Genomic DNA, 24,486 nt, shown 5'->3' on the forward strand with positions numbered 1-24,486 from the left:
GGTTCCCATTCGTAGCTCTTAGGTAGTTATCCCAGTCCAGGTGGAGATGACCAGCCAGGGGTTGTTTTTACTCTATGCCATGTTCTCTATGTAGCCTTGTTGACAACTTTGACATTTGGCAGGTAACCTGGGGAACAAACTAGAGCGTTAACCCAAGGTCAGATTCTCATGCGTTAGGGTAAAGGGTTTTCTTAACTTTTACCCATAGACAGCAAAGCAAAATCCATTCAGGAGCAGTCAGTGTACGTGTGGAGGCAGTATGTGCACTCTAAGTCCCTGGAAAGAATTGTACAACCTGAAGCTTCGTGTCTCGGGCATGTTAACCGTGGTGTGTGATCCTTGATTATATGGAAAAAAGAAAACCACTATAAAGGATGTTCTGGGGACAATTGGAGAATTTACTTATGTATGACAACAGTATCTTTTTTTATGGAAGTGGATATAGGATTCAGATCTTTCTGAAATTTGAATTAAACAAATCAGAAATTAGCCAGCAAATTGGGATAATCAATGAAAAGAACTTCTGCTGTATTTGGGTCTTCATTGCTCCTTAAGAAGCTCAAAATGAATGGAAGAACTCTTTCAGAAAGACCAGAATTCCTAGAGCCATTTATTATATAACTCAGAGTCAGATTTAAATAACATTGAACCGTATTTATCATTTCAACTCTTCGCAGCGTAAGCTGTAGGAGACTAATTAAGAAAACGCTGTGCTGGCCCACGGTGTGTTAGCCTGGTGGGCACTGATAGTTCCTGACCTAAGGGTTTGCAGTGAAGTCAGTGGACACTAGTCCTGAGCTTGTTAGGGCTCCGTAGGCAGGTCCAGCTCCCTCTGCTGTATGTCCTCAGTGTCTGCTCTAGGTTTGGGGCGCATCCCATTTCACCCTTTACCTCTTCTCTGCCTAGCTCCTCTTTGCAGAGATGCTTGGCCGATGGGCACTACCTTTCTTTTTCTTCATCCTTCTGGGTTTTATTCCTCATTGTCTGTTTTGTATTTCTTTACTGGATTTTAATGGATTTGTAGTGAGAGACCCTCAAAAAAATTGCCCTGGCAGAAAATATTCAAAGACAGTGATCCCTTGAATTGCCTGCCCAATGCTTTATGTCTTTTACTTATTTTTTTCCATGTTTTTTTTTCTCAAGATTCTGCTTGTAAGTGTTTGAAAACCTTGTCTCGATTGTGAGGAGAAATCCAAGGCTGGGTGTTTGAGGCTCAGGAAAGGAAGTTGAGAAAAGCGAAGTCCAGTGGTTGAAATTTATTGCTTGTTTTTCCAAGAACCCTAAGAAATGACATTGTTCCCCTGGTGACCGCTGCTTCCTTCCTAGGATCATAGCCAAAGTTCTGGAGGACAACAAGCTGCCGGGTGCCATTTGTTCCCTGACTTGTGGCGGAGCAGATATCGGGTAGGTTAATAACACCAGGAGTGTCTTTGTGTCAAAGGGCCCCAGGTTGATTCCCTAGAATTACCTTTACTAGAATAATGAAAGCCCAGCACAGCTAAGGAGGTGATAATGGGTGTTTTAGAGTTGTCATCATTGTGGATTTTGTTTACAGATGCCTAGCCTCTGTTGGAGTCTATGAAAGAGTTGTCTTTTTAGTTGCCCAGATTTGCTCTTGTAAGGTGTTCATGTCCTAAAGTAGCAAACTGCTGTACATGTGGGTAGTCCATGGCTTCCTGATACTTGATTTGTTCAAGTGCCTAGTTACAGTGCAAAGCTGTGGCATCCTGGTCTGGCGCTCCACTCCTCCACCCCGAGGCCCTGTCCAGTTGTCTGGCCTCTTCAGCTAACCAGTAAAGGGAACCCTGGGAATACAACCTTTTACAAAAATGTATTATATTTTAAAAATCACCCTATAATTCACATCCATCAAATGCTCTCGTTAAAAATGTACGATTCAGTGGTTTTCAAAATATTCACAGTGGTGTGTGGTAATCATTATTATCTTATTCCAGAACATTTTCATTTCCCTAAAAGGAACCTTGTATCCATTAGGAGTCACTTCCTACCACACCCCTTCCCCTGGCTACCACTGATCTATTTTCTGTCCCTGTAGACTGGCCTGTTTGGGACGTTTCATATAAATGGAACCATATAACATGGCCTTTTGTGTGTCTGGCTTCTTTGACTTTAGTCTAATGTCACAGCCTTTTTTAAAGATGGAACTGACTATAATTGCTCTGAAACCGTGACGAAAACCGAGGCTAGGCTGTTACTACTGGCTAAGACTTTAAGTGAGGTTTCAGGGGAGTCAGATCTTAAAAGCTCACTGGAGTGATTAAAATGTTAGCCTCTGACCTTCACTTTTCCCATACTGCTGTCCTCACTGGGCATGCCAAAGAGCAATAAGTTACTCCTTTTTTTTTTCACATAAATAAGAAAATACAACTCCCACAGAGTACAAGTGAAGTGCTACCTAAATGTCATTTAAAACATGAACAGTCTCTCTTTGACCTACTGTGTTCCTGTGCTTTGGGCATCTAGTCCTTCATGTTAATCTTGGAAGATTAACTTCCGAGAGTTCCAGCAGTGTAGACAGGAGCGAGTTAAACACCAGCTGCCTTGAGTATCGGTCCTCGGGTTTGCCGGCTGAACCTGGGCATCCTGCATGCATGGTCTCGTAAAGCTCTTCCAGCCCTACATTAGTCTAACGCTGTGGCTGCCCTGCTTGGACCCCTCCTAGCGCTTCGGAGCACCCGACTGTGAGCAGAGAGGTTCAAAGCAATAGTGTCTGGTCTGTATTCCTTAGAAGCAACTAGAAATCCTGGCATAGCCTTTATAAGTCAGCTTTCATGAGGGATACTTAAGCTGTTTCTCTATAGTCTTTAGGTTCCCTACAGTCTTTAGATCCTTAAGGAATTAGTTGAAGAGTTTGCAAAAAAGCTGGGATGCTCATCAAGGACATGCTAAGGTTGTATTGTCCATTTAGTCCTCAGTACAGGAAGGACTTTCTACTTAACAATGTCCTTGAGGTGATTTTTCATTATGGAGCGCTCACAGAACAGGTTAGTTAGCTTGTTCTGTGGCATGGCTGTGCTTGTGAAAATCTGGTTCATTTTCATGACGACCTTCCCTTGTTCCCTTGGGATAGATTTCTTGGTGTCTTTAACTGACTGTCTTTCCACAACAAGGGCCCATGTTGGCCTTTCTGGCCTCGTCCCGCTGGGTGCCACCGTTGCTGGGTTTCTCTGCTTGAGTAACCATGTGTGTTCTCTCATAGCACAGCGATGGCCAAAGATGAGCGGGTGAACCTGCTGTCCTTCACTGGGAGCACCCAGGTGGGAAAACAGGTGGCCCTTATGGTGCAGGAAAGGTTTGGTAAGTGTTGGCTTTCTATTGAGGATATTAATTCCCTTAGGTATGGATATGAAAGCTAAAAGCTGGGGTTTTTTTCCTTGACCCTTTCAATGGGGACACCAGCTGTGTTTATTTGAATGTCCAAGTAAAAGAAAAGGCATAGTTATTAGTAGGTTAATATTAGGGAGATCACAAATTTAATAGCGTAATTTGGCAAAGGATTTCATTTTTACAGTGACTACAGTAGGATCATATCAAATATATTTATGAATTTCTATCAGACCTGTTTGGCAAATTAAAGAAAAGAAAATGCACAGTTTATATAGGACCAGTGAATATAAGACTAAGAGTGAATGTGGAATAAAAAATATAAGTCTGCTCTTATTTATGTTGCATATATATATTTGACTGAAAAAGGTTGTATAGACAAGGCTTTGTATGTTCTAGTTTATGTCTCATTAAAGAGGTTTTCAAGGGTAATACTGACTCAATTTTTGGCTACCATGCTGAATTTAGACTCTAACTGAAGCATGAGTTGAGACTTGACTAGTAAGTTTGCCAACCATTTTACTGTTAGGGTGTCACTTTTAGAAAGCAGGTTTACAGACCCATCAGAGCTAATAAACTTGGCGAAGTTGCAGGATACAAGATCAATACCAAAAAATCAATTATATTTCTATTCATTAACAATGAACAATTTGAAGATGAAATTTGGATAACAATGCCGTTTGTAGTAGCATTAAAAGAATAAAGTACTTACAAGTAAAATCAACAAAAGAAATACAAGTTTAAAGAAGACCTAAATAAATATAAAGTCATCCCATTTTCACTTTTTGGAAAATTTAGTTATGTTACTGCTCAAAATCAGTACAGATTCATTACAGGCTCTTTCAAAATGTCTGCCCCTTCAGAATTTGTAGGAATTGAGAAGCTTGTTATAAAATTCACATGAAATTCTAAGGACCCCAAATATCCGAGAAAATCCTGAAGAAGGGCAAAGTTGGAGGACTCACACTTCCTGATTACAAAACTTACTAGAAAAGTACAGTAATTAAGCCTGTGTGTACTGGCATAAAGATAGACATAAAGATCAGTGGAATAGAATTGAGAGTCCAGAAATAAAATGTTGTACTTATGGTTAATTGATTTTTGACATGGTTGCCAAGGCATTTCAATGGAAACAATAGTCTTTTCAACAAATGATGCTGAGGCACTGCACACACACACACACACACACACACACACACACACACACACACACACACACACACACATATACACACATACACACACACACACAAACACACACACACAGTTGATCCCTACCTCATCTTTTACACAAAAGTTAACTCAAAATGTATCTAAGACCTAAAGGCAAGAGCTAGACCTATAAAAACCTCTTAGGAGAAAATATAGGTCTTTGTGACCTTGCATTAGACAATGGTTTCTTAGATATGATACCTAATGCATAAGCAACAAAAAAAAATAGACATCACCAAAATTAAAAACTTTTGGTTTCAAAGGACACCATCAAAAACATGAAAAGAAAAAAAAAACGTGAAAAGAATAACCGACAGAATGGGAGAACATTTATAAATCCTTTATCTGATAAGGTAGTATAAAGAATATATATGTAAGGTACATATATATATATAATTGTAGTATATATAAAATACATATATTATAATAATATAAAAGATAAATAACCCAACTGAAAAAATAGGCAAAGCATTTGAGTTGATGTTTCTTCAAAGATGTACAAATGGCCAATAAGCACCTGCCATTGTGCTTAAGATCATTGATCTCACTCCTCTCCTCCCACAAGATTTCATCTTCACTTCCTCCTCCCTTCTCTTCCTCAAAGCAGCAGTTCGTGTTCTCTCTTAATAACACCATTAGTGGGAATACAATTTTTTAAAAATGTATGTGCCTGTCTTAAGTTACAGGTGCTTTTCTTGGAGGGGGTGGGGGGTGATGAGTGTGGTTAGAAGCACAGAGAGAACCGGAAGGTTGTAGAAAGTATAGGGCCCATCTCCGCCACACATCGCTTGAAGCCAGGCAGAGGAGCAGAGTTAGGTGTAGAGTCTTAGGGTTCCTTCCTTTTCTTAAAGGCATCTGGTCGAGTGCTGTTCTGTAGGCAGCAAGCTGTCATTCAGTCCAGTGTTGCAGCCAAGACAACAGATGTGACACTTGGTGACTTTTGACAATAACAGACTCCAGCTCCTTATAATTAACGTTCATTTGATGTTTAACCATTTCAGCGCGGTAGAGGTGAGAACATCCCTATTGTCCCATCTCGTAGTACCACAAATAAGAAACTGTTATTTACGTAGACGCTAGTTTTATTTATTTATTTTTGTCACATGCTGTTAACCTGTTTCTTACTGTCTATCAATGCTTTTACACGGTGGCACTCCTCCTGGCCTTTTGGTTCTTTCAGTCTCCCGGTGGCTGACTTCACTGTGGCTGTAGACATGGTGTGAGTCCAGGCACCACCAGCTGCTGTTTTCAGGCAGGAACCACAGGGCCAGACTCCCACAGCTCATCTCTTCGTCTTGGTTTTGCCACAAAAGGAGCCAGTGTCCTCAATTTTCCTCACTGGTTTCCTGAGGGAGGCACCATAACGGGACCTGTATTTATGGACAGTCCTGACCTTAGTCTGTTTAGCAGGTTGCCTCCAACCAGGTGCAAGCTGAGAGAGCACAGGAGCTGATTTTAAAGTGCATTTAAGGGAAACTAAACTTGTGTTTAAAAGATCATGTAAACACAGCTCTAAAAATTGAGGCAAACAAATCTCAAATCTTTATGCTGGGGAATGTAAGGTAAGAATTGCATTTGTAATTTGCTGTATAGCTTTCCGGGAATGTAAGTTGGCAATGTATATCTGGAACTCTAATACTCGGCGCTGTTTGGCCCTGACTTAAGTCAATGATCAAGGCGTAGATAATCAATAAAAAATATATTCAACACTAGAGAAGTAGCTAAATAAAATTTGGTGTATGGTTGTGATAGGATACTCTGCACTGATTTTTTTAAACAGCTCCTAATAACTTAGGGGAAAGGTATAAGATGTAATTTAGAAAATAAAGCAAAGTTAATTAGGTAGTATGATCTCAACTAAATATAAATGCATAGGAAAGAGGTTGGAAGGTATTCCATGTAGGAGGAGAGAGTTCATGTGAACCCATGGACCATAGTTTTTTGCCTGCTTGATACTTTGTTTTTTTGTATTGTTTTCTATAATGAGCACAGAATTTTTGACTTTTTTTTTGTTAAAAATGACAAATTTTACTGTTTCAAACAATGTTAAGTGTACAGTTCTGTGACATTAAATATGTTTACATTGTTGTGCAACCATCGCTGTCTTCCATCTCCAGCACTGTTTTGTTTTAACTCTATGCATATGAAAAACTAGCTCCCCATTTCTGTCTTCTCCTGGTGCTGGGCAACCCCCATTCTACTTTCTGTCTGTGTGGATTTGACTACAAGAAGTTCCTATAAGTAGAATTCACACACTATTTGTTATTCTGTGACTGGCTTATTTCATTTAGCATAATGCCTTTAGGTTCATCCCTGTGCAGCATGTGCCAGAATTTCCTTCCTTTTTAAGGCTGGATAATAGTTCATTGTTTATATAGACCACATTTTGTTTATCCATTCATTTGTCAATAGATGATGCTTGGGTTGCCTCCACCTCTTAGCTGTTGTGAATAATGCTGCTATGAGCCTGGCTGTACAAACACCTGTTCAAGTCCCTGTCTTCCCTGCTTTTGGTAAAGTCCCCACAGTACAGTCATTAGATCCTATGGCAATTCTCTGTTTAATTTCTTGGGAATTGTCCTATAGTTTCCCACAGTGACTGCACCGTTTTACACTAAGTGGGGTTTTTTGGGACATTTCAAACTTGAAGAAAAACAGACTGTACAAAGTATTCCTATATACGCTTTAATAAGATATTCACCAGTGGCTTACATTCTGCCCCCATTTTTTCCCTCAAGCAACACAAAGCCAGACACACACACACGCACACACACACACACTATGGGTGCATTTGGGTGTATTTCCTAAGAACATGCCATCAGGACAGACATTCCGTCATACAACTGTGCTATAATTATTAAGATCAGAAAATCTGACACAGATGCAATGCTCATGCTACATTTTAAATCAGAAAATAAAACAACTGGGTTAGGCTCTGATTCAGGCCCTATAGCAATGTGCATTAACACTGAAAAAGACATTCATTTGTGTTTATATTTTTTAAGGGAGAAGTTTGTTAGAACTCGGAGGAAACAATGCCATTATTGGTAAGGCTGCCCTTTCTTTGTGTTCCATTCAAAATAACTTCAGTAACTATATATATCATATATGAACTTGTGTAGGAACTCATCCCTTCCACATTACAGGTACCCAAGTCCTAATTCCCATGTGTAGGAATTTTACTTGTGAGACAGGACACAATGGTTTGGAGATGGAGGTAACTAGGAAGGAGTGGTGTTCATGTCTGTAAAATGTCACCTGGGCTTAGAACCTGGGTATGAAACCTTACAGTGTGGCAGTGTTTCTTATTTTTCCTTCTTTTGTTTTCTGAAAGCAGGCCACATGTTTATCTATAATAAGTAATCCTTACATGACTTGTTTATTCTGTGAGATTTTGAAAACTGTTTGCCTTTAGTGGAATATTGAGTGCTTTTATTTTGGGAAGGAGCACTTCCTTAAGGCATTTTATCACTTCCCTATAGGCTTGGAGATTGCTTCATTCTCTTTTTCTGTTGTTTGGCATAAAAGGCAATAGTCAACCAGTAAAACTTCTTGATAACATAGTGAACATCAGTAGGTTGAGAATCAATAGAAATGTGGAGTTTTGTGATAATAAAGCAAAATTTTGCCAACTTGTATACCACCATAATTGTCATCATGTTTAAATGCCTATATATTTGTGGTGTTCACCTGAATGGTTTGTTCTGGATGTACTTTTAACCTGGTTAAAGCGAGGGTTCATTTAAAAATGTTAGCATTTAGGGAGCACTGGGATTTGCCGGGTACTGTGCTCAGCTTTTTATGTGCATTATTTCATTGATTCCCTGTGATAATCCAGGAGGTAGATGTCATTATTAATCTCATTTGAGGGAGACACTCTGAGGTTTAAAATGATTATGTGCCTGATGTGACAGGCTAGCAAGTGACAGAGCCAACTTTTGTATCCTAGTGCTCAGACCCCAAAGCACAGCTCTTTCCTTCACTCCTGGACTGTTACTTGTTATCCCCCAGACATTGTTATCCCACTTTATGGATGAGAAAACTGAGGCTTACGAAGGTAAACTGACACTCCTAGAAAATGGTGGAGGTGCACACAAGCCCTGGTCTGCTGGGTTGCACGAACACCTCCCTCACCGTCCTGCTAATCTGAGAATGCTCTTAGTCGGACAGAGAAACACTGTAGATGAAAGAGGGGATTGTGACTGAGTTTCTGGAAGAGGCAAGAAGGAAGGAATTACAAATCATATCAGTGGAAGGGTTGGCCTTGTAAAAACTCTGCTAGTTTTTTCTTTAGTGGGCAGAAGAGGAGGGGGAAAAATAGACAAAAGAGAGGAATTTGAAAGTGATTTTTGCCTTGATCTCTAAAGAGGAACAGAGGCAGCAGGAAAGGGTCACTTTAGATTTTCTGTGAAGTAGGGGGTGAGGTCATGTGGTGCAGGAGTAAACCTGAGGGGTTTCAGAGATTTGGAAAAGCTTCTGTAGATGGGTGGCAGGAGGCATTTAAGGAAATGGACTGATGTGGGTGAGGGTGCTGATGGTAGAGAGCGTGGTCTGATGGTGGTGATGATCAGGAGGGCCCCATTGCTCTCTCTGTGGACCCAGGGAAGCTGGCATCAAAATGGGCCTGGGTGTGATACTGGAGGCAAGTAAGGCTGACACAACAGATGGTGGTCTTAGAGAAGAGATCACAGGGAGGGTACCAAGGAGGCTTGGCATCAGAAGCTTCGGGAGATGAAAGAAGGAGGCTCCACTGAGATCAGTGCTCTGGTAAGGACCATAGAGCTCACCACTCTATTCTCATATAACTGTCCTTGGAAGAAGAGCTGCATCTGCAGTGTAGTGTGCTTCTGGTCTATGACAGGATAGTTGGGAGGTTCTTCCTGCATTTTCTAAGGGCACATTTATGCCAGTCAGCAGGTACCTTGTCTGCCTCTTTGCAGCACTGACGGGTGTGTTTGTGTTTCTCTAAGCTTTTGAGGATGCGGATCTCAGCTTAGTCACTCCTTCAGCTCTCTTTGCGGCTGTGGGGACAGCTGGCCAGAGGTGTACCACTGCGAGGCGCCTGGTGAGTAGTTGGCGCGGGCAGTCAGAGTGTCCTGCTCTTTAAGCACCACTTGGTAACGTGTACTGTTGGGGAAATGTCAGAGGTACTGCTAGAAATGTGTTCTCTAGAAGTGGTTGGCAAATATATGGCCCTCCCATTGCATCCTGTGCTCATGGCAGATGTTGCTTATCAACCAGGGACTCTGCTTTCCCCTCCGAAAGTGGGCTCACACTCATTGGTAGGAACTGGACTGGTTGATGAGACCTATTTTCAATCCGACACCTAAACATTATAGATAAAGTCTGGTGTCACATAGGGAATAAAACAAGCAGAAAATTTGAAAAATTTGAGAACTATTGGCCTGGCTTTTTTATAAAAACATTTTACATGTAAAACATTTTAAGGATTTTAATTTTTGGTCTATAAGTCAAGTCTTAGATTTGACTTGATGTGACATGGTTTATGGAAAAGCAAATGGACTATGTAGGTATGTTCTCTCTGTGTGAATAGTATTTACACATATATAGGACGCATTAATATTAAGTGAGATACATACAGAGATGTGGTTAGCTTCGATGTGGGTGGGTTTGGGAAGTTTAATCTCTACACTTAGATTTGAGCTGGATTTCAGTTTTGTGTGTGATACAACCTTGATTTTCATGGTACTGAAAAACTGTGTACTAGAACCAAACCAACTTTGATTAGGTACAGCATTCGGCTACATTTGCCATTTTTTACTAATGGTGAATTTTCCTCCTGTAATTTAAAAACCATCTAACAATTGAATTATGGTGAATTGGTTTTGGGTTTCTACTCTGTACCCACAACATGTATGAACAAATTCTTTGACATAATCTAAATTCATTAGAATAAGATAAAAGATAAAGTGAAATTAAGTCTTTATTTTTCCCATAGCTTTCTTTGTCATTTTTTCCCTTCTATTTTACCATAAATGAAATCTTTCCTTTGTTTTCCCATACTTGACATTCTCAAAAAAATTTAAGATTTATGCGTTCATAGAGTACTTACCATTTATTAAATCTGTTTGCCTTAAACATTTAGTACATTAATGCTAAGAAGGAAATAGGAGCATTCCCCAATGTCTGTAATTGAATTAACTGGTAAAATATGAAATGATATAGAAGTCAAGCATTGCCCTATTCAGCCAACTTTGATTGTTCCTTTGTATCTTGGCACAAGTACACATTTATATTTGATGTTAAATATTAGAGGATACTGTTCGTCATTGCCCAGATCGATAACCATAGGGACTGTTAGTCGTATGTAGAAAAATCCCTTCCAGTACAGTGTACCTCTCCAAGATTATGTTAGTCCATTTGCCACATGGAGGCCAACCCAGAGAATGGATGGCCTGGCAAGTTGACTTCCACCCCTGGGCACACAGCGTGGAGTCCACATCCCACCCAGAGTGAGCCTAAGGGCTGTCCTCACCTGGTGAAGGCCTTGCTCTGGGGACCCACTTGGCCTGAGACTCAGGGCATTGTGGTTACACAGCAAAGGTAGGCTAGCAAACCACTGTGGCAAGTGCTCACAACTCATACAGTTAGCGCGGGACAGATAGTACTTGGGGTTCTCTGCTAATTAAGACATCAAACGCCAAGGACTAGAAACAGGCATAATTGATTTGTGAAACTTGCCCAAGTAGGTCTTGGAAACTTGATAAAGACATGGCTTATAATAGTATTCTAACATTCCCCCCCACCCCCAGTAATAGAGGAAATGATTGTCTCCGTGTAGTTAAGATTAGAAATTACATGATTAAAAAATAGACACATAACTTCTGTCTGCTTTTGTTCTCAGAGATTACAGTATTGCAACAACTATTAAGTACACGTCAGTCTATTGAGAACACTTGTATATTGTTAACAAATTGTACATTTATTTGACTATTCCCTTGCATGGTTCTTTTTCCACCTAGTTTTTGCATGAAAGCATCCACGATGAAGTTGTAACTAGACTTAAAAAGGCCTATGCGCAGGTCCGTGTTGGGAACCCATGGGACTGTGAGTATCTGGTTGATTTCAAAGATGTTCCTTTTCGAAAGCTGGTGTGATAAGTGTTTCTGAACTTCTAGTGTTTTTTCCCCTTCCCTGCGAGGCCCAAGGGCGTGTGAAGCAGATAATCGGGCATTTGGGGTGGTGCTGCTGCTCCTGCATTGGGATCCCGAGTGCCTGATGTGGGCTGGTGGGTGAGCCCGGGAGGCGGTGTTCAGACAGGGTGAGTTTGTGAGGAAGCTTTGTCCTTGCCCTCGTCCAGACTGCCACCGTCCTCTCTCCTGGAAGGCTGCAGGCGTCACCAGCTAACTTTTCCCTCTTCCACAGTAACCGGAGTGACTTTTTTGGGGTTAATCAAATTACATAACTTACTCTTCTGCTTAATACACTCCAGTGCTTCTCATTGCCCTTCAGCTAAAACCTGATGCCTTGTGACCCCCTCTTTAGCAGCCTCACGGTCTTCCATGGCCTAACCTCTGCCTCCTTCCCTACCCACCTTCTGCCCTCCCACGTACCATCTGCCTCCCTGCTTCCTGAGCTCCAGCTTCTGCAACCTTCTTCCAGCGCTCCAGGCTCTATCCTGCTGCTCTCTCTGCTGGAGATGCTCTTCACTCAACTCTGCCCACAGCCAGCTCTCTGCTAAAATGCCACCTTCTCCCCGAAGCCTGTGTGAATATTCCTTCTTCCCCTGGGGCCACTGTTAATTCTCTGGTTTCTGGCAGCCATCCACAGCATCGTCTCTCCCCCTTAAGTTGCACACTGACTGCTGAGCCTCTGAAGTTCTTGGTACATGAGCACTTGCAATGCTTGAATGAATCCTTTATTTTTTCTTTTTTTAAATTTGAGTATCATTGATATACAGTCTTATTTTGGTTTCAAATGTACAACACAGTGGTTCAACAGTTACCCACGTTATCAAATCCTCAACCCCTCTAGTGTGGTCACTGTCTATCGACGCAGAAAGATCTTACAGAATCACTGTGTTCTCAGTGCTGCGCTACAGTCCCCATGACCTGCTTATGTTGCGATGCGAATTGTTGTGCCCCTTATCCCCTCCCTGCCAACCTGCTCTAACCCCTCACTCTTGGTAGCCACTGGTCCCTTCTCAGTGTCTGAGTCTGCTACTGTTCTATACCTTCCATTTTGCTTTGTTTTTATACTCCACAAATAAGTGAAATCATATGGTATTTGTCTTTCTCGGGATCCTGTATTTTTAATGCTGCGCTCTGATTTGCTGACAGCCATTCCTCTAAACCAGCGGTGGACAGGTTTGTCCTGTCGCCTGTTTCTATAGAGTGCAGACACAGCACACCCGTTATTGTGTCTTCTGTGGCCGCCTTCACACAGCACTGGATGCGGTGAGACCATGATGTCAGGCAAAGTGTTAAGTGTTTACTGTCTGGCCCTTGCCAAAGAAAGGTTGCTGACTTCTGCTCTGAACTACAAGAACATGTGAAGGGATTGGGCTGTTGATGGGAAAGCTGTTCTGTTAATAAAACAATGTTACTTGGGGTGAAATGAAGAGCATTCCTTTTTCTCTCCAGCTAATGTTCTCTATGGGCCGCTCCACACCAAGCAGGCAGTGAGCATGTTCCTTGGAGCAGTGGAAGAAGCGAAGAAAGAAGGTGGCACGGTGGTTTATGGTGGCAAGGTAACGAAAACTTGGCGAGCTCATCACAGATTTTTACTGACATCCCCTTAGGCACAAGCAGGCCCTGGGCAAATTGGTCAAGAGTCCCCAGCTGCCATCTTTCTCTCTCCATCCCTTTTATAAGGGCGGAATACATATTTTAAAGAGTGACAATGTAAAATGTGGCAAACATTTCTGGAAGGACACACGAGAAACTCAGAACCACGGTTGCCTTTGAATTGAGTCTCTGGGAATTTGTACGAAGGGAGACCTTTTCATGGTACAGTTGGGGACTTTGTAATCTGAGCACTTAAGAGTCCATATTTACTGATTATTTTGGAAAGTTAAGGCAGGGAATCAAAAAATGGTTCTAGATAGTTCTGCTGTAAATGTCTTTGCTGCAAACAGTTTTACCGAAAACATTTTAATTGCGTAACTTAATTGGCCATAAGGCAGTTTAGAAGGTAAAGAAATAACTGGTTGGTAGTTTGGTTTCATTACTGCATTGGCACAGCACTCCCCTTTTTATATTATATAAATCATATAACATTTATATCATATAATTATATAAATTTTAGCCCTTGTAATGGTCTATACAGTGGCACAGTTTTGAACCCATATACTTCCCGTAGAACTTTGGAATGGGTATCAATGGACATGTGACAATATGCTAAGAACGAACAACAGTGTTTTCACAACACAATAGAAAACTCAGTTATAATTATGCATCCTAATATTTAGAAAGTGATACCTCCTTAACGAAGGAAGAAATTTTAGCGAGAAAAAGTGCAATGCTGAGCAAAAAGAATAGGTCACACTGAGTGAAAGACTTTGAAGACAGGTGCTTAGGTAGCATCCACAAAATAAAATCCGTTATTTGCTCAGTATTTCCATGACTCTACACTCTATATTTTGAATATAGTCAGATATTTTGGATTTCACGATAAAGTCTTCTTAATTTTATTCATTTTTCATGTTTCATTTTGTCCTTTTTAATGAATGTCCTCTTTAATTTTCTGTTTATCTCTGAGGGCCAAATTGCCTTAGTGGCCAATTGGTAATGCTGCAAAAATACTTGCAGCAAAGATAACTGACATGAAAAGAGAAACCTATGAAAGATATTTTATTTTAACTTTACACATATAATTACATTTGACTGATTCCTTCAATGGAGAGCCAAAGTGTTTTCTTCATGTATGATAGGAATTTGTCTTCATCCTTGCATAAGCTATGCACATCATTTATTATCTATAACTTACTTTACTTTCTTTAAAATTCTGAGAACTGAGTCTCTTGCTAAGCTATCTGAGAATAGACTCCTCTTTAAACCCCTTACCATTGTTACTCATCTAATTGGACAGAGGTGTGTATGTGTATTGTAATTTTGTTACTCATTCATAACTTTTTCTAAAACATTCAACTTCAGATCTTTTTTTTTCTTTGTGTAATACTTATTTAAGTTATGTAATGCAATATGGCATTACAGTAACAAATGCAGCCTCCATGCACAGGATTGGGAGTAAATACCGTCAGTTCTTGTGACAGACAGCTCAGTGTGAGAGCCGAATCTCCTAGGCACACCGGAAAGTCAGCCTACCAGCCAGGGCAGCTTTGTGGGGATCAAAATATTTCATAGAAGGAAAAGCAAGCATTAGTTAAGTGGACATGAGCTAGTAGTTTTGTTATGTGGAGGTTGGTGAGTAGAGTGTAACCTGTGTACCCTTTTGATGTTTGTGCCATGCATATTAGTTGCTAGGGCTGCTGTAACACAAAAGCACAGGGTCCCTCACACAACAGGAGTTCCTTGTCCTCAGAGTCTGGAGGCTGAGCCCCAAATCAAGGTGCTGGCAGAGTTGGGTTCTGTTGAGGCCTCTGCTCCTGGAATGTGTACGGTCGCCTTCCCCCGGAATCCTGTGGCCTTTCCGGGTGCACAAGAGAGGGCTCCAGGGTCTCTTGCTCTTACAGGAATATCCATGCTGTCACATTAGGGCCCCACTCACGTGACCTCATTTGACTTAAATTACTTCCTTAAAGGTGCTGTCTCCAAATTCAGTCAACTGGGGAGTGAAAGCTTTAGCATATGAATTTGAGGGTGGGGATGCTACAGTCTGTAATACAGTGGGTATAGATGACCTATTTTCAAACTATATACATTTAAAAATAACCACCTGTATTGTTTCAGTGTAACTTGGTTGTCACACATGGCCCAGTGCTCTAGCCTTGACTCCTTTTTTCTGTTTTTCTCTGACCAACTAAGAACCAATAGGAAGCAGAGAGAATGTTTATTCATGGTGGGAAGTTATTTTCAGGAAATAATTCACCTGTGTTTACTTTTTTCTTCTAAGTATAGGCCAAGATCGTTTCCTCTGACCCCAAGTATCAGAAAAACAAAATGCTTTCATTCTTCTTATTTCATTTCTCTGCTGAAGGTTATGGATCGCCCTGGGAATTACGTAGAACCGACAATTGTGACAGGTCTCGCTCACAATGCTTCCATTGCACACACAGAGACTTTTGCTCCAATTCTTTATGTCTTTAAATTCAAGGTATGCGTAGATTCTTTTTTTTCTCATTTAATGTTGAAACATTTGAGAAGACTAGAAGAAAATGAAGGCATATTAAATTTGACTTGATGAGCTTTTATGGAAGTTTTGGGAAGTCACTCTGATTAGTAGAAATTTGAAAAAATTTAAGGATTAACCATGATGAGATGAACCCTTTACACCTTGCATGTCGAGCTAGCTGCCCGGGCATCCGAGAGAAACTGAGGACCAGTGTTGGAATTTATGGAGAATGCAGACCTCAGCTGTCATCACCTGGTTCCGAGCTGCATGGTCCTCAAAGTCAGCTTCTATATAAAGGGACCAGATAGTTTGATAGCCTGAATGCTCAGTATCAGTGGACAAATCAAGGGGTGATGTGAAGACCTACAGTTGCAACCTGTATCAGAAGTCAGGCTGTGGTGCTTTTAACAGAAGAAGATAACTAGATGGTCTCCTTCCCCTGCGTGAGGCAGGCCCTGGCTGTGCCAGTGACTATTTAGAGGTCAGATCAAGCTTTGAATACACTATGATTAACAGTTAAGGGATAATGAGAATTGCACCTGTTGCACTTATATAATAGCATCTTTTAGAATCTTTCTTTATATTGTCTTATCACTGTTTCACGTAATGGTGATGAGAGAGTATAATTTCATGTTTTGTGTGTGTGTGTGTGTGTGTGTATGTGTGTGTGTGTGTGTATGTGTGTCTACGAATTCTTGAGCAAATTATTTAGCCTCTTTTGCCTAATCTGTAAATCGGGGCTATTATAAACCTGCTGTGAGGATTACATAACTAAACGCATGTTAAATGCCTAGGACAGTGTCTGGATATAATAAGAGCGCAGTAAATACTAGTTATTATATGCAGGAGCTTAAAAGGAAAATGTACTCACCTGTGTTTCTCAAAGTACAGTTAAGGGAAAAACCCCACAGAGATCTGCATGAGAAACATAAAATTAGTAAAATGTTGACTCTTCAGTTTCTTTGTGCATAAAAATTGTGCTGGTACATCTCATGAAATATCCTGTCAGTGAACTTTGACCTGAACACGCTGTCATCTAACAGATTCTAACGTCTGTCCTTTTAGAATGAAGAGGAGGTCTTTGCATGGAATAATGAAGTAAAACAGGGACTTTCAAGTAGCATCTTTACAAAGGATTTGGGCAGAATTTTCCGCTGGCTTGGGTATAACTTTTGTCTATTTTGCAAACTTCCATGAGTCTGATTTGTGTTGTGACTGGACTTTAAACAAAGAAAGTGAAACCATCATAGTTGAAAGTCTATTTTTTTCAGCATTGAGAGTCTTAAGAGGTCTTGTTTGAACTTCTTGTTTCTTACTGTCTTGTACATTGCACTCACCGTGCTTCCCTTTTTACACACAGACCCAAAGGATCGGACTGTGGGGTCGTAAATGTCAATATTCCAACGAGTGGGGCTGAGATTGGAGGTGCCTTTGGTATGTAGAGAATTGTTTCTTCTTTCTGTGTTAGGCAGTGTATTCATCTGCTAGAGCTGCCATAACAAAATACCACAGACTAGGGGGCTGAAAGAGCAGAGATGCATTTCTCATAGTTCTGGAGGCCAGAAGTCCAAGGTCAAGGTGTTGGCACATCTGGTTTCCTCTGAGGCCTCTTTTCCTGCTTGCACACTGCCACCTGCCTCCTGAGTCCTCATATGGTCTTTTCTCTGTACACTCCCATCCCTGGTGTCTCTTCCTCTTCTCACAGGGACACCAGCCCTCTTTGTTTAGGGCCGTACCCTTCTGACTTCATTTAGCTGTAATTAGCTCCTTAAAGGCCCTGTTGCCATATATAGGCACATTCCAAGGTTTGGAGGTATGGCTTTGATGTAGGAATTTTACGAAGGGACACAATTGTCTTCTGGTTTCCAGTGTTGTGGTTGAAAAGCCCAATTCAGTCCATAATGAATGGCAAAAGAAAAGCAATAGTAGCTTTTAGAAAAGTGTGACCAAGAAGCTGAAATAATAATCTTATCTGGCCTAACATGCCTGAGAGAGTTTATGCTCCATAGTCAGAGTTACTGTCCAAGGTCCTGCGTTTTATCCTCAGGTATGACATGGCGTGAGAGCAGGGGCCCTTAACCTGAGTTATGTGACCCTGTGAAATGAGGCCATCTGTTTTCTGGGGAGAGAGTCCATGACCCAAAAAAGATAAAACATCCCTGCTTTATTAGCCAGAAAGCCTCACATGAAAAATTCTGTTTTTTATTTGCAAACGGGCATGGTAAATAGTAAATATTATCTTTATCTTAGATAAAATACTAAGATGTTTCTTTTCACTGAGCCCTGCTCCTATTTTCTCTTGGCCATGTGAGGACTCAGGAGGCAGGTGCCCTGAGTTCTTAATGCTTAAACTTAGTAGCAGTAGTATTAATGGATTTTTTTAGAAAGCCCTTCCCAACAATCACATAAAAAGTTTTACTTATTAAAAATGCTCCAAAGTATAGTAAAAACAGATTGCCTTGTTTTTGTTATAAATAGAAGCAAAATCAATGTGCATTAATACCTGTAACAGTTTAAATAATTAGAGGCATTCTTTTACATATTTTAGACCAAACACTACACTATTCGTTGTCCAGACTGTGGCATGTTCCCTCCCTCTCAGTTCAGCCCTTCACCCCTGCCCTCTGCTGTTTATTTCCTGAATTCGTGAGTGGCTGTCTGCTCCTTGTCAACCTTTAGTCCCTGTTTCCAGGCCACACCTTCTCTCTAACGGACTCTTCTTCATTTCAGCCTTCACAGTTAACCTTTAAAGTTTTTAAACAAGTCTCAGAATGGAAAAAGCTGTTCTGCCCATATTTTCCTCTTCCCCTCCTTTCCCAGAGGCAAGTACTTTGAGAGTCTAACTAAGACAAAAACATAAATTTACCTTTAATTTACTATAGTTTTCTAAGTAGTGTGCTTTACTGCTCTCTCTTCTGCAACTTTGGGCTTGATGTATTGACCGTCTGTTACAATGGATTAACCTTACACCCCCTCCTTTCCCTTTATAAGATTCGGCATTACTGCAGGGGGCAAGGTCCAGAGGAAATCAGGTACAAGCTGCCAAGGGTCTCCTCCAGCAGAGCCACAGAGATGTGCTTAATTATTCTGGCAATGGATTGTGTCAGCTTCCATGTGAAATGCTGTCTAAGAGGAAAGCTTGTTAGAGACTCAGCACTCGAGGCTTTTACTGGGGGCTGTTCACATAGGCACCTTTTGCCCAGCACGTACCCAAGTTCCAGACTACCCGAAGGAAATGGGTGTTTAACATATGCCACATTGTTTGCATAAAAACAGTTCAGGCCCAGTGAGATACCTTTATTATTTAGGGGAATTTTTATTTATTTTTCTACTTGTCTTTATCTTTTTTAAAATTTTTTATTCAGGTATCACTGATACACACTCTTATGAAGGTTTTACATGAAAAACATTGTGGTTACTACATTCACCCATATTATCAAGTCCCCTCCATACCCCATTGCAGTCATTGTCCATCAGTATAGTAAGATGCCACAGGGTCACTACTTGTCTTTGTGCTACACTGTCTTCTCATTCAGGGTAAGTTTTATATCAGTGTTGGGAACTGTTTAGCAGCCAAGTTCCCAGATGCCAGCACCATTGTTAGCAGACCTGCAGGGCCTTTTCTGCACAATGTGTAATAATTTTTCTTCTCATTGGTCTTCTGGTTTCTGGTATTATGGTTGAAAAACCCAATTCAATTTGGTTCCTGATCTTTCTTTCTTTTTCTCTTTCCAAAAATATCTATTGTCCTGAAATTTCACAGTAACACAGTGGAGATCTTTATAAAAAGTTTTGGTTGGACAGTGAGTGGGCCAGTGATTGGCCTTGGAATGTTAGGACTCATAGTTTCTAGTGCTGGCAGATTTTTGCTACTTTTCTTTTTTTATTTAGTGGTGTTTCTTTGACAGTTTTTCCCCTTAACTTTTCTCTGTTTTAATTTCTAGCACTTCTGTTTGAATGATACCTCTTCAAGAATTGTTTAATTTTGTTATTTTTTCTCTATTTTTGATCTCTTTAAGTCTTTTTGTTTTGTGTATGGGACATTTCCTCAAATTTTTCCTTTAATTTTTAATTAATTTTTTTCTTTTGCTCTTACTAATAACAACACTGAGACTGACTTCTTTTGCTTTGATGGCACACTTTTAAATAGTACCTTTTCCTTGTTTTATGGAATCAGTATCTTTGTGTAATCTGTAAGGACATTAATAATATTTAAAAATATTATAAAAGCAGTTTATGTATCTTATAGTAAATTATATAGAGAGAAGCATAAATGAGAAAATACAATTATGTTTCCATTGTCCAGAGGTTTCCACTCTTAACACCTTGGTGTAATAGTGAGAGTATTTTTAGGGTTTTCTTCTGTTCCTGACACATTGCTATTTCCTCTTAATTCATTTTGTTTTATTTTACCTCTTAGTTCCTTGTTCCTGTTTGTTTTGGTCTCTGCCTTTAAATATTTGTTTGCAGAGGAGATAACTCTGGGCTCCATGTGAAGTAATGGGTCCAGTAGCTTGGGTTCCTTTGGTATCATCATTGCAGTGACGTGAAGTAGGAGTCCACAGAGAAAAAAAAAGTTCTCAGGAGGTGAGAGCTTTCTTTTGTATTCCTCCAGGAGGAGAAAAGCACACTGGCGGAGGCCGGGAGTCTGGTAGTGATGCCTGGAAACAGTACATGAGAAGGTCCACTTGGTAAGAAAAGGCTTTGGGAAGATAGATTTGGACTAAAGCTGTTGAAATGTTCTCCTACACTCTTCTTTTTCCTCTATCTTTGTGCAATTTCATTTAATTTTATTTTCTACTGTACCCCAGGTGTCCCCGCCCAGAACATCTGTTTTGTACTGTTATTTTTCTCCCCTTCTTGTCCAGCTTCAGCCAGTGCCCGGGGCTCGACTGTGAAACCATCTCGCTGTATCTAGAGACAGCATAGGGGCAGGACGTTGCAGGGTCAGCCAGCAGGAGAAAGTGGAAGAAGCTGTTAAGTTTTCTTTTGGGATGCATTTACCGCCCTAGCCCACTTAGAAGCAGTAGGGGAGGGAGTAGGCGGGAGGCCTGTGGGCCTGGCTTAAAGCTGGGACCGTCACCTCTCAGAATATTGAGCGTGAGCCTTGGGTGTGGACTGTTCAGCCAGCACATGGGTAGCTGGGGAGGGAGCCTGCTTCTGGGGTATGTTCACTAGAGGTTCTTTCTTTTACTTTTACTGTTTTTGCTCCCTCTTGTGTAGAAACAGCTTTATGCAAGTGCAATAAAACAGTATGTGAGGTCAGGCCCATGTGTTGTTAGGTTGTAGAAAGAGCAGGGGTGAGGGTCCTATCTTAGCCACTTTACTGGTTCTCATGAACTCTGACCCTGGATGGGGTTTCCAACACTGGCTCCCTAGATAACCCAGTGGGAGCTTCTGACAGGCTGTGACTGTGGCTTGTTAAGTCTCAAATTCTTGTCTGGTTCCCATTCTTTGCAGTCAGTTATATTCTTTTTATTTTCTTGTGCTCTTGATACCATGGTGGCAAACATTTAGCTACAGTCTTTTTAGAACCCATTTAATGGGCACAGTTTTCCCTTCAGGAAAATCCAGGTGACTAATTAATAGGGAAGCTTTTATTTTTAAATTATCATAGTTTATTTCTGTCAAAATGAGAATATCTGTGTTTTCCTACTAGCTCAGGAGAAGTTTCTGAGAGAGCAAAAGAAGAAAGTTTATAGTCCCCTTATTCTTGTGCCCTGGAAACTCTGAATAACGAGATGTGTCTTTCCAGACTTTTGTGTTTCTTTCTCTTTTTTTTTTCTTTTAGAAAACTGGATCTTATACTATTGTTGTTTTGTACCCTGATTTTTTTTTTCTTCACCAACTTGTAACTTGGATTTTTCACCTTGTTAATATGCACGGATCTGTTCATTTTCTAAATGGCATAAAAATATTCTTTATTGTGCATGTACTATCCTTCATTTAATTTGTTCTTTTTTTTCCCCTCAGTACCATCAACTACAGTAAGGACCTTCCACTGGCTCAAGGAATTAAGTTTCAGTAAAGGTGATAGTAAATTGACATTACTTCAAATCTTTTAGACTTTCTTGCAGCTCTTATGAAGGAGACAAAATTAAGATTTGACCTGAATACATACATCATTTTCAATCTGAAAGTAGCTAATCCCTTATCTCCAGAGGCCTGACTAAATTGAGAGATGCATTTTTTTAAAAAACAAAAATTGTCGTGACATAGCGTATTTGGTGAACAATGGATTGGGTAGATTTTTCTGGTACTAGTAGTTCGTGATTTTTTACAGGTTTATTACTTTTCTATCATTTGGACAAAATAGTACATGCCACGTATGGTAGGAATTTGGAAAACCACAGAACAGAATGGGGAAGAAAATGAAGTCTTCGCATAGAGACAGAAACATCTGAGTGAGTAAAGACTTCTGTAGGGAGTATCGATTTACATTACCTCCTTGAGCATGTATTGGAAAGGTTGGTAGGGAGTTGTATCCTTTATGTGTGGAGGACCATGTCACAGTGTCCATGTGGAACGACTTGGTCTGTTTAAAGTGACTGAGGGTATTGTCACCCTTATGCCTTCTTGTGCTTATGATGGCATGTGTCACCACAGAAGAGGTTTGCAGGGTGGATGTAGATTTTGCTCCTGCTATCGAACCTGTACCTGCCGAGGACTCTGCCCTTGCAGAATTCTGTTGAGAGTGCATCTGGATTTCTCAAGCAACCTTAGACCATTTTGTTGAGCTGTTAGACTTCTGCGGTCACCCTTGGATTTGTTTGTGGAGAATCATGCATGTCAGCATGTGTTAGTGGTACACTGGGGGAAGTTCACCTCCTCTTTGCTGAGAATCTGCTTCCTCCTGGGGGAAGCTGCCCAGGAGCCCCTGGAGTGGTTCTGCTGGGGTTTCCTGTCTTCGGCTCTGGCAGTTCGCCTGTCTTCCTGGCCGCCTGCACTTCCTGCTGGGTAGCAGCCTCCACTCCCTCTGTTCCTGCCAGATTGGACTGGACAGAAGCCTTTGAAGGAGGTGATGTTTGTAGGTGACCTGATTCATCAGCATCTGTGGAGAGATTTGGACAATTGGCAGAAAGTATGGGGTTGAGTTATGACACAGAGCCAAGCAAATGAAAAACAACGCAATTACCCACTTACAACAGGGAAAGAGAGGTGTTCACCATCCGCTCCGTGTCCCGGCTGTGACTAGTGCTCACCTGGACATGCTGTTGCCACCCTGGAATATTAATCAAGCCAAATATTAAGCCCAGATGCTGAGGATCCAGAACATGTTGGCAGGACAAAGTCAGGGGTGAAAGTCAGAGGTCAGAAAGGTAAACAGTTCTTCATGTTCTGCAGTAGAAAACCAGAAATATCTAAAATTTCAAATCAAGAAATATAATGTAGGCTTTGGAAGACCTAAGTTCTGGAGGAAGCATTGCCCTGGGGGAGGCGGGGGTGCAGCATGGAGACCAGAGTTGCTCCTTTTCAAAACAAGCCTTTGAGAACTATTTGGCTCTGTGAATTGACAGAATGTGTAGCTTTGAGAAAAATGAAAATCAGCAAAAGAGAAAATGATATTAGAGAATCAGGTACTTGGAATTCTGCATTTCCAGACCCCTTTTCCTCCACTGCGTTCCCCTGCGTGTCCATGCGCACTTGGATGCTCTTCATTATGGAAACAGAGACTCTTTAAATATGTCACGAGATGGTCCCACTGAAAGCCAAAATATCCTCCATGTTTTAAAGTTCAAAATAGACTAGATTATGGTGGCGGCAGCTCTGATCTTAGGTGTAGAAGTCTAAAAATGATTCTGAAAGCTTTCTTTGAAACGACTAATTTTTCTACATACATTTCTAGCAACAAGGACATGTTATAATGTTTATTAAAATTTTTGCCTTTAAATTGGCCCTCTCGTTCTTTTTTACTGATGTAACATAAAACGTGCTTATTATTTTTAACCGCAGAAGTCAAAATGTACATTTGTATGTATTACCACTGGGCATGTCTATTTGAAGGTTCTGAGCATCCTGCACTGCTGATTCCCAGGCTTATGGGGCTCCTCCTGCCTGTGCTGGCCTCCCTGCCTGCGTTGGTGTAGCCATCCTGCCCATTTGCAGCACCCATTGTGGACATAAGGAGCTGTGGTGGGCCTGCTGACATCTGCCACTGCTCTGAACCCTGAGTTTCTTAGGATCTCGCTGTACTTTGCCAGTCTTTGGGGAGAGTGTTGCATCTGCTTATCCTAGGGTCCTGACCCTTGTGGTCCCATGGGGAGGGGCTGGAAGATTTGATCTTCCCAGCGTCCCTTTGGGGAGGCAGCCACTCCTGGGAAGACAGCACACGAAGTGGATGTGGCAGCGTTCTCAAAGGAAATCAGGATGGTTTTGCTGTCCTTTCCCTAAGCCTCCTCGTCTGCTCTGCCGCCACAGAACCTTCTCAGTGGCATTCTATGTCCCTGGGAATGCTGAAGGGCCTGAGCAGTCAGTGTCCCTGCTCCTCTGCCCTCCCCTGGCACTTTCAGACTTGCTCCTACCTTCCCACGAAGAAGGTTGCTTGTTGGGAGTGGTATAAAATGTTTCCATTCTCAGTATTTCCAGGCAGGGATGTGTACTCTGTACTCCCTGTACTTTGCTTCCTATGGTCTCCAACAGCCTGTCCACCTGCCTGACCACTTGTTTATCTGTTTC

At 41.2% G+C, this 24,486-nt stretch overlaps 1 protein-coding gene across 2 annotated transcripts in view; it reads left to right on the forward strand.

The window, feature by feature from the left end:
• The window catches only part of ALDH7A1 (aldehyde dehydrogenase 7 family member A1), a 45,555-nt gene extending 21,850 nt beyond the window's left edge, over positions 1-23,705 (forward strand). For both annotated transcript variants that reach the window (XM_036903200.2, XM_036903199.2), the window contains 11 exons: positions 1,327-1,404; positions 3,221-3,318; positions 7,563-7,604; positions 9,528-9,622; positions 11,541-11,625; positions 13,161-13,267; positions 15,676-15,792; positions 16,876-16,973; positions 17,171-17,244; positions 20,426-20,501; positions 21,784-23,705. In XM_036903200.2, the coding sequence (XP_036759095.1) occupies positions 1,327-1,404; positions 3,221-3,318; positions 7,563-7,604; positions 9,528-9,622; positions 11,541-11,625; positions 13,161-13,267; positions 15,676-15,792; positions 16,876-16,973; positions 17,171-17,244; positions 20,426-20,501; positions 21,784-21,838 (925 nt within the window). In that variant the 3' untranslated portion in view covers positions 21,839-23,705. The remainder of the gene's footprint in view (positions 1-1,326; positions 1,405-3,220; positions 3,319-7,562; positions 7,605-9,527; positions 9,623-11,540; positions 11,626-13,160; positions 13,268-15,675; positions 15,793-16,875; positions 16,974-17,170; positions 17,245-20,425; positions 20,502-21,783) is intronic.
• The last annotated feature ends 781 nt before the right edge of the window (positions 23,706-24,486 follow it).

This window comes from Manis pentadactyla, chromosome 13 (assembly GCF_030020395.1).
Source record: "Manis pentadactyla isolate mManPen7 chromosome 13, mManPen7.hap1, whole genome shotgun sequence".
In the NCBI taxonomy this organism is placed as follows: domain Eukaryota; kingdom Metazoa; phylum Chordata; class Mammalia; order Pholidota; family Manidae; genus Manis; species Manis pentadactyla.